The sequence below is a fragment of the Aristolochia californica genome, unplaced genomic scaffold, assembly GCF_029961685.1.
Source record: "Aristolochia californica isolate CCGP_79_NKW_82.1479 unplaced genomic scaffold, dmAriCali1.0.hap1 SCAF_16, whole genome shotgun sequence".
Taxonomy (NCBI): Eukaryota; Viridiplantae; Streptophyta; class Magnoliopsida; order Piperales; family Aristolochiaceae; genus Aristolochia; species Aristolochia californica.
In genome coordinates this window covers 17587399-17598005 of record NW_027181837.1, presented here as the reverse complement: position 1 = coordinate 17598005, position 10607 = coordinate 17587399, and the positions used below count along the sequence as shown (strand labels likewise).

At 35.5% G+C, this 10607-nt stretch overlaps 1 protein-coding gene across 1 annotated transcript; it reads right to left on the bottom strand.

Annotated features, from left to right (window-relative positions):
* Window positions 1-6752: 6752 nt before the first annotated feature.
* On the bottom strand, window positions 6753-10361 carry LOC137953352 (uncharacterized). The gene is made up of 6 exons (XM_068800717.1): window positions 10081-10361; window positions 9856-9912; window positions 9485-9638; window positions 8113-8210; window positions 7792-7857; window positions 6753-7339 (listed from the first exon to the last, which is right to left on the bottom strand). Exons 1-6 carry the CDS (start codon window positions 10189-10191, stop codon window positions 7304-7306), a joined length of 522 nt encoding a protein of 173 aa, XP_068656818.1. The 5' UTR covers window positions 10192-10361; the 3' UTR covers window positions 6753-7303.
* Between the last annotated feature and the right edge of the window lie 246 nt (window positions 10362-10607).

The following is a 10607-nucleotide window of genomic DNA, read 5'->3' as shown; positions in this document are numbered from 1 at the left end:
GAGCTATAACACATGCTGTAAGCGAGCTTCTATGGATTAAAATCCCTCCCAGCAGAGTTGGGATTCAACAAAGGTGGCCTGATGGAACTCCACTATAATAATCAAACTTCAATATACATTGCCTCCAACCCAGTCTTTCATGAGAGAACAAAGCATGTCAAAGTTGATTATCACTTTGTCACTGAGAAGTTGAAAGCATGTATTATATGTCTTAATGATGTCTTGTTTCAAAGGCAACTTGCTCATATACTCACAAAACCAGTTAGCTCAAAAGCTCTCTCCACTGTATGCACAAAGCTAGGGGCATATAATGTCTTCTCACGACTAGTTTAAGGGGGGTTGTTAGAATATATGATCAACATTGACTGTCATTGATGTAATAAGCTCATAGTCTTGTCTTTTATTTACACCTACTAGGATGAAGGGTATTCTTGTAATTCTTATTTTTTTACATCTATAAATAAAGTTTAAGGAGGATTAAGGTATCCAATCTCACGTCCCTAATCCTCGCCTCTCTTTCACCAACAAGCTCTCTCTTTCTCTCTCTCTCTTCGTCTCTCTCTTTGCACTCTTGTTCTCTTTTCTTCCTCTCTTCTCTTTTTCCTTTCTTCCTTCTTCCTTCCTTCACTACCTTAATCGATGTTATCAAACATGGAATCCTAAAATCTACATTAGGAATCAAAATAATAATAAAAAATCAATTAATTTCATTATGTGAAAAAGGTTTTGAAACGATTCGGGTAAGGGAACTGTAAACAAGTTAGTACCGCATATGATTTTAGCATAAAATTAAAGAAGAATGGTGGGGATAGTGTTTCTCATACGATGTACTTTCAAATTATACCACACTAGATATTTCTTACATAGTAGGAAGATTTAGTAGGTGTACGAGTAACTTCGATACTCATTGAGATGCTATTGAAGGACTTCTTAAATATTTGAAAGGTACCATTCACTATGGAATACACTATACTAAATTTCCTATTGTATTGGAAGGGCATAGTGATGCAAACTGAATTTCTGATTTTGATAACATAAAAGGTTCTAGTGGTTTTGTATTTACACTATGCGATGGTGTTGTTGCTTGGAAATCTTCCAAGAAGACCTTAATTTTACCAAATCCACTATGGAAGTTGAAATGGTAGCTTTGAAGTTGGTTGACAAATAAGTTGAATGTCCAAGGGGTCTATTTTCAAACATTCCTATGATGGATAAGCCAATTCTAGCTATATTGATTAATTATGATGATTAGGTAACTATAATAAATGTTAAAAGTAAAAATCATAATCTTTAGTCTTCTACGCATATTGAGCTTCAATATAAAATTTTGAAGAAATTCCTATTTACTAAAGTTATAACCTTGAGTTATATTGAATTAGTGGAAAACTTGGTCGAGAGGACAAGTACAGTATGCTTGGAGGGGAATGAGATTAAAGTCTATTACTTGAGTCACCGTCAATGGTAACCCAACCTATATAACTAGAGATCCCAAGACAAAGGTTCAATAAGAAAAAAAAATTGAATGAGTGACTAGTAAGAGCACCAAAATAAAGCTAATTCAATTCACGTCCCATCTCTATGAAGAAGGTGGTCAATTGCACTAGATATGAGGTTAGTGTATACCTTAATGATATCGAGGCTATAATAGTAGGGTATACAGTTGTCGAGTACCCTTGGTGATATCACTGGTGTGAGTGCGACTATAGGGCCATAGTCTAACAGAAAATTAAGGTTTGATATCAAAAAATCACTCACAAGAAGATAAATGTGCATGATTGTAACTTGCTACTCCAATGGAACTCACATGTAGGATTAACACTTAGTTGTTTCTAATTCTTAAAGCCTATACATAAAGTCCAAGTTGGAGATTCATTCACTTGGGTTGGTGTGGGTATTGAAATACCAACTAGATAAAGGTCAAGTCTGAAAGACACCTATCATATCGATAGCTTGAACCTTGTTTTTGAAATTCTCTTATCTTATTTATTCATGTGCAACTTTTCAAATTTTAAAAAATGTGAAGAATGTTATGTATTTTAATGAAAAAACACATGTGCAAACACTTGAACACTCGAATGATCAGATCAAGCACTATTGATATGTTGTGTGATCGAGCAGTTATAGATCTGGACGATAAGATCAATATGTAGATCTAAGGGGGAAATTTTCCTTCTATGTGTAGGATGCTCTATACATATGGCTATAGGACAAGAGAAAGAGACAATGAAGAAAATAATTGGGCACTTAAAGAGAAAATAGTATTCTTGATGTTCTTGAGGAAGTTCAAAGTGTTCTTCGGTACTTGACAGAAAAGGAGAAAAAAACCTCTATTTGATCTAGTTGGAACAGTCAGAAAAAATCCTACTGAGTTCATGAGCCCATCTTAATACTTAACATGTCTAAGAGGGCATAAAGTTTGTTACATCACGGGGAGGGATCGTCAACATCTAGAGCATAGTAGGAGGTGAATCTTTTTTGGAGAACGAATACATGGCTAGCATCTGGCTTGAGGATGAATCGGTCCTTGTTATTAAAGATTTCTTCACTGATGCAGACCGCATATGCAAACAAGTTAGTCATGTAGCTAGGTAAAAAGAGTTTCAACTGGACTTCCTCCCCCATGTAGGTAGTACAAGAAGAAAAAATTATGGAAGAGACAAAACTCAGCTGACCCAACTGGGTTTGCCAATTTAATTGGCAAGCCTATATTGAAACAACTCACTCAAACGGATTAGTCTCACCCACGTGCACCAATTGTCATGGCGATTATGGGTGGGTACCGGGTTGGGTTTCATGAAGAATCCAACCCGACCCAACTAGGTCCAAAAACCAGGGGACAGGTTTTAAATTTCACTTTGCGGATCAGGAACGAGATTAAAGAAAAAACCAACACGAGTTTGGGTATAGACATGTATTAGCAAACCCAAACCAACCCCGGCCCTAACCTGATCTAATTAACTTATCATTATTTTTTAAGACTATAATTATATATATTTAAAACTAAAAAGAGAGAAATTCATTAATTTTTAATATTTTTTATTTATATATTGTAATAGATTAATTCTTTAAAAATCAATAATATTAAATGAATACGGTAGTGTAGAATTTCTGGAAAAGAGTAATAATTCACTAACTTGATCATAACTGAGTACAATGAGCATTTATTTCTAATAGAGAAATAATTAAAATCATATTACAATTAAGTCCCATGTCTCAGTTATGCCAAAAGTCTAACACTTAAAAGACAAACCATAAAATATTTAAACAACTAAACATAAATAAAAGATTAACATAACTAAAATACATTTAACTAAGATTCTTTTGTGATACCTCATTCCATGAGACTCATTTTAGACTCCATTATATTAATTTTGGCTCTGTAAGACTTCTTGTGTTTGAGAATCATGTAAGACTCTTTCATACCTGATCTTCAACACCCCTCTCAAGTTGGAGTTTATAGCTTTAGCTTGCAATTAAAAAAATTATTAGTCTTCAGAGTTAAAGACTTAGTCCAATTCCAATTCAGGATAAGACAATCCCAATGCTAATCAAAGTATGATTGCTCCAAACATGACAGCAAACGATCCCGCATCTTCTTGTTGGTGTAGATGTTGAATGGATCGATGGCAAGGGTACCCTATGGGCTCTTTTTTTTTTTGCAAAATGTGATTTAGAAGGCAAAAATATCAGCCTTCCTTATTAATATCAGCCCTTAGAACTAATACTTGAGAATTCTTTTGTATTTATACTATGTGGTGGTATTTTCACTTGGAAATCTTCCCAACAAACCTTTATTACCAAATCCACTATGGAGGCTGAAAGGGTAACCTTAGAGTTCGCTCATGGAGAAGCCGAATGGTTAGGAGTTTATTATCAAACATTCCCGTGATGGATAAGCCAATTCAAAGTATCCTAATTAAGTGTGATAGTTAGGTGACTAAAACAAAAATTAAGAGTAAAAATTATATTGAGTTTCGATGTAAAATTTTGACAAAACTCACAACCATTGAAGCTATAACTTTGACTTATACTAAATAAGTGGAAAACTTGGCAGATCATCTTACCAAGAGCTTGTCCAGAGGACAAGTATAGTATGCTTCAACAAGGATGAGAATAAATCCTATTACTTGAATCATCGTCAATAGAAATCTAAACCTATGAAAACCCCAAGATGAAGGTTCAATGGGAAAAAATAAGTTGAATGAGAGACTAGTAGGAGCACCAAATTAAAACAAATTCAGTTCATCTCAATGAAGTAGGTGTTAACTTCACTAAATATGAAGTTGGTGTAATGCCTTAATGATATCGAGGTTATTATAGCAAGGTATACAGCTACAATATACCCTTGGAGATATCATCATGTGAGTGTGACTGTGGAGACACACTAACAAATAATTAAGACATTCTCTTAAAGGCACTCACAAGACAAGATACCTTCACAAGAAAGTAACGTGCTACCTTCATGAAACTCATATGTGGATTCACACTTAGTTGTTCTATATTCTCAAAGCCTATACATAAAAAGTAACGTGCTACCTTGATGAAAATCATATGCGGATTCACACTTAGTTGTTCTATATTCTCAAAGCCTATACATAAACTCTAAGTTTAAAATTCGTTTTCTTAGGACGGGTATAGGTAGCGAATTACAAAGATGAAGGTTCAAGTTCAAAAGACACATGTAATCTCAAACAATAGTGTACTGGTTGCAAGAACCTTGTTTTTAAAATTATTTTTAAGTCGATTGTCAGCTTTCAAATTTAAAAAATGGTGAAGAATGTAAAACATTCTTTAAAGTGAAGATCATGAGGACACGCATGTGTGCGTATGTGGACATATGTGGGGCTAAGAAAGATTGATCTTGTATAATACAAAATCAACCATCTTAACAGGATAGACAAGCCCAGATGGACGGTTACAGATCAGAATCATCGGATTATACAGTTACACGTTAGTTACTAATTTGAATGGTCAGATCAGTTTTGATAGGACGTGTGGAAGACGGTTTAATATGCAATATCAAGTTTAGGAGGTATATTTAAACGTCCACAACCAAAGTGTCCCAATAACAAAAAGGATTTTTGTATTAGATTAACTAATCTCCTAAGTTCCACTTGCAAGAGAAGTTAGAATCTGATAGTGGACCCATTTGAACAAGTGAAAGGTGCTTCAATCCTTGTCCATCCAACTAAACAAAATCTTGAAGGGGGGCATCATAGGTATGTAAATTTAATCATCAAAGTTAAGACCCTGGTCGATGGCCCAAATCATTGACACTAATCGACGATCAAAATTGAAGGATCTCGATCACTAGTTGACCAATAGTCAAAACCAAAACTCTCGACAATCAAAGCATTGAGGTCTATCAAATAATCAATCAATGGTTAAACCAAAAAATTTGGTCAAGAACTAAGATCAATTACTAAAATCAAACCCAATTGATGGTCAAAATGAAGTAGCTTGTAAAGGGACCACAACCAAGATCAAATAAAATAAAGCCACCTAAGCATCACCTAAATGTCACATAATGCAAGAAAACTCCACCCAAGCAATGGAGGTAGCATATCATTGAAACGTGGCATTGCAAGAAAGCTTCATCCAAGGAAGGAAGGTAAAACATAGGTTATACATGGTGTTATAGAAAAGCTCTATTTCATAGGAATAGGTGGCATTTCAAAATGGGTGATATGTCATGCTCTCATGAAAAGAAGAATGAGTCTTGCTACATGTCTCTCTCCCCATGAAAGTATACCTAGTCAAGAGAAAAGGAAGAAGATGACCCCTTAGGAACTATTGGAGAGACAAATGGAGAACTTTGGGAGAGAAAATTATTGGAAAATTTCTCTTAAGTTCAGTGTGAGAAACTCCATTTGTGAGAAAAGAAACACTCAAATTATACCCCCAACACCTCAAATCTTAAATTAACCTAAAACCATGTCGGATTTATAACCACAAGTAATTTTCTTTGCCAATACTTTGTTACTATCCTTTTAACTCTACTTTTCGTACAAACTACTCACCTAACATGTCAAAGAAGAATGAAAGTTGCTACAAATCCGACAAAACTTCAAACTGATTTGAGATTTGAGATTTGATGTGTCAAGAATACAATTTGAGTTTTTTTTTTTTCTCATGAATAGAGTTTCAACACACTTCAAACTTAGAGAAATTCTCCAACAATTTTTTTCTATACAATACTTTCCCAAAGTTCTCCAAAAGTTTCCCTCTTTCAGCTAAGGGATGCCTCTAATAAAATGGTGGAAGTAATTCAACCATCTCAACTTTTTTTCTCTCTATTACTTGTCACCAATGTAGCATTTAGGTGATGCTTAGGGGGTTCTCGTTTGGTTATGACCATGTTACAACGCACTTCATCTTATCATTGACCCAATCCCAATTTTAACTGAATTTCTGATTTTTATAATTGACCTATTATTTAACAAAACCTTCATGTTTTGACCATCGAGAGCTTTGACTTTGACCATTAATCAACTGGTGATCAGGTTCCTTCAATCTTGATCATCAATCAATATCGATGATTTAAGCCATGGACTGGACTTTGATGATTAGATTTTTGTACCCAAATCTCAAGTGAAGAGAGGTAAAGAAAAAGACTGAAATGATGCACTCAAATCTAGATCGAGTGAAAGAAACAAAAACAAATAAAGTAAAATATTAGAGACTTAAGAAAAAAAGACTAAAGAAATCAAATGAGAACGTGTACTTACCTCATAGCAAATGGTTGGGTAGACAAGCCATTGGAGGGAGCAAAGGAGGTACAACAAAGTGCAACAAGACAGTCACCACAGCCAAAGCAACCAATTTTAAGAAAAAGAAGATCCGGCTGAAGATTGAGTTTGCACATCAGTCCATAACAACATTGATTACTCCTAAAACCATAATCCACTACTTTCCAAAATACATTTTTGTATACAATACAAATTTGTACACATCAATTGTCTCAATAGAGGACAGTGACCTGTCACTTCTATGACTCTCTCCTTATAATTTTACATGATTATAAATTTTATTTTAGAATAAAACCATAGAAATTTTATTTTAGAATAAAACCATACCCAGGTTGAGTGAAGTTGGGTATGCTTTTCCAATTTGGAGTATTTTACCAAACCTCCCGGAGTTGGTTTGGATTAGCTTTTGCAACTATAATATAGAAAAGGAAAGAGAATCAAACTTGCTGCTGTTGCAATTCTGGAACAGCACCGATGGAATACTCAACCTCCTACAATTGGAAATAACAATTCAAACTTACTCCAAGGATCCATTTCTTTCCCACTAATGAACATTAATGTGGAACAGGACCCATGGAATACTCGACCTCCTACAATTGGTAAAGAAAGAACACAGAAGTCAGACATAGGATAACAGAAAAAAACTAAATGATCATGTTTGAAGTGCAGCACATGATAAAACAAATCATCAAATATGATGAGAAAAAAATCATAACAAGGCGAAAAGACAAGGTATCAATGACTTAACAAATTGTTGAATTTCTAGTTCAAAATCAGGAGTTTTATGACGAAGAAAGGATGATGTTAGACCATGAAGAAGAAAAAGAAACATCAACCATCAGGAACAAGAAATGCCTTTACATTTAATGGTACACTGATGGTTTCTTCATATTAGGATCTAGGAACATACTAAAGCCGCTTAAGAAAAAATAAAAAACAATTGTTTCTTCTCCATATTCTTCCAAGAAAAGTCCAAACATGACTTTTATATGTAGACCGTAAGATCAAAGGTAAATGTTACAAAAGAACAAAAATATGTTACCGAAGCTGGAGGTAGGGATGAAACCCAGTCTGATACATGTGTGGGAAGAAGACCCAGCGTATTCAACTGCCGCAATCAAAAGGCAAAGCATGAGATAAGGAAAAGAGAAGCACCAAACCAAGACAATATTGATCCTCTTCAAAAGAAACAAGAGTCACAGATGATCTGGTACTAGTATTTTTTTTTTTTTTTTTTTTGAGAAAAATATCGATCTTGTACTAGTATTACATGAAAAAGGGATCAAAATTATCTGTTCTTCATGTTCAACACAAAGAATCATCTGCTTCAGCAAGAATTTATAGCATAATAAAAATGGCTAACCTTCCAAACACCCAGTGTCAGTCCTGCCAAATTTAAAGCTATGAAGAGCAACTTGGGCACGAGAGTATCTACTCTTGAATCCTTATATGGCTCAAAAACTGTAAAATTTCATTGTCAATGGGTACAAACATATTGGTCAGTTGTATAGATAATGGAAAAAGTGAAAACATCATATCCAATTACAAGCTACAAAAGAGTGGGAATCCCAGGATTTTCCCACTATACCTGTATCAATCAAATGCTAAGTCATAGACTCATAATATCTAAATCCATCAACAGTGGGACTTTTCAAAGAAGAATACCTATCCATCCACACAAATTTGTATATACAAAAGCATGTGTATGCATGAGTGTGTGATTGTACATGTTCATGAGTAAGAATGGCCACGATTCATTGAATCCTTAAGACGTTAATTTTACTGAGAAATAAGAATTTTCACGGACATCTACCAAATTTTACACAAAATGAAGCCTACGACTAAAATCTGGAAGCAGAACCTGCCTCTCACACCAAATTGACCCATCCATTAGTACTCACAGACTCATGCAACATACAGAGCAAACTATCAAAAGAGCGTTTCTTCATGTTTTTCCTAACTTCTTAAGTCATGTTAGCATTCAAGGAATATGGTCATTTTTTTAAGTATTAAGGATCCACAGAGATTTGTGAGACCTTCAGACAACTGTTGTAACTTTCATCATACAGAAAGGCATTAAAACCTACCAACACCAAATCACCATAAAAAGGTGTGGGACAATGGTATCACCACATATTTCTTAATGTTTTTCTGCTTCAGATGAGTACAATAAGAATAATTAACCAAATCAAGGATCGAATCAACATAAAAGGAGAACAGAGAATCATAACTGAGGTAATAATCTTCCCTTTAATGTGATTGATTACCCTCTACCTACTAAAAAATAAGACGGTACTCTAATTATGACTGACCCTGTGCCATCTCAGACTGCAGAAGAATTTTCTCCAAGACTACAGACATACTTAAGAGAGGGTGGAAGTGTAACACAGCATGCACGTAATGAGAAGCACTTAACAGGAAAGGGTGTAAATGACTGTAAGTGGGAGACACAAGAAAAGAAGAGACAAGAATAATAGACGGAAAGTGTAAATAGAAGGCACAATTTATATTCTATCTACAGTACATTGCTATACTACTCTAAAGTTTGTCGCTCTGGAGCCAAAGGCTCAATCAAAAGATGTGGAATAGTACTTCACACAGAAGGAGATGTTGCACTAACTACCTTGATTTGGATGACTAACAATATATTAAAAATACACTGAAAAAAGTCATGCATTCACAGAAAACATAAAACAAGAGTACCGATGTAATCCAAGCATTTGCAAGAGTCATACCCTTTCCAACGCTTTGAAGCGCACTTATAGGCTGCCAAAGAGCTGAAAATGTGATACCAATGCTAAATAAATGGACAGTGCTCCCAGCCATCCACATCATGAAACCCATCATCAACAAATTCTTGAACGGGGCCTGAGCCACTTCCCAGGCTTTCTTCTCATGCAAAAATGAGGACTTGAATCAACAACTAGCAGCATATCTTCCCACAAAGTACGTTCATCAAAAGTTAACTAAACTCTGACAACTTTTAGCAGGAAGAGAATTATAAATAAAAAAAAACTAAAATATTGAGTGATAAGAGAGACGCTAATGCCAAGCTAAACTGAGTTATTTACCCCTAGAAAGAAAAACCAACAACCTCCAATAATACCTGTGCTTTCCAGGCCGCCTCACTTTCCTTCTTCTGTCGGCTAATCGTTGAATCGTCCTGCCAGATGGAGATACAAAGTTCAGACAGAAACTTTCACATAACAACCAGGAAGCTGTAAAGATTGAAAGTCTAGAATCAGAAACGCCTTCTACTATTAGGAATTCCAGCACGGAGTCAACGTACCCAAAAATAATAAAATAAAATAAAAAAGAGGTAAGCTACGACCTGGTCTTGTGAAGCCCGATCGAAGCCTAACGGATCTGGAATTTCTCTAGGATCATGACCTTCCGCAAAATCGATTGCCCATTTCCTAACGGAGCCCTTCCCCTTCTCCATCTGTGCAAAAGAGACGCCAATGGAGTTTCCTCAATCTCTATCAAGGATCGTAGTCGTCCCTCACCGATTTAGGTTTTGGCAGCAATCAGGTTCAGGTATCGGAGGGTAGGCAGGATACTGAAGATCGAAGACACTCCACGCACGCGACTCGGATCACGGATTCTGACTCGGGACCCGAGTCAGTGTCGGCGAAATCCGGTTGCCTGCACGTGAGATCAAGGCTGTTAGTGAGTAGCGTATTTCAATTATGCTGGGTAAATGGAACCAAAATGCGTTAGTGCACAATATAAGTATAAGGGGAAAGTAAAATACATGTATTTCTCTTACCCCCGTTTTAGGCATAAAGTGATGGTAAGTGAATTCAGAGGGCGTTAGTGCACAATATAAGTATAAGGGGAAAGTAAAATACATGTATT

Bases quoted from the DNA above. Each gene is read 5' to 3' on its own strand.
- LOC137953352 (XM_068800717.1), bottom strand. From the start codon at position 10,191: ATGGAGAAGGGGAAGGGCTCCGTTAGGAAATGGGCAATCGATTTTGCG. The intron at 8,211-9,484 runs GTATGACTCTTG...GAAATTTTACAG, and splicing joins GCTTCAAAGCGTTGGAAAGG to TTTTTGAGCCATATAAGGAT. The intron at 7,340-7,791 runs GTAACATATTTT...TACCAATTGTAG, and splicing joins CATCCCTACCTCCAGCTTCG to GAGGTCGAGTATTCCATGGG.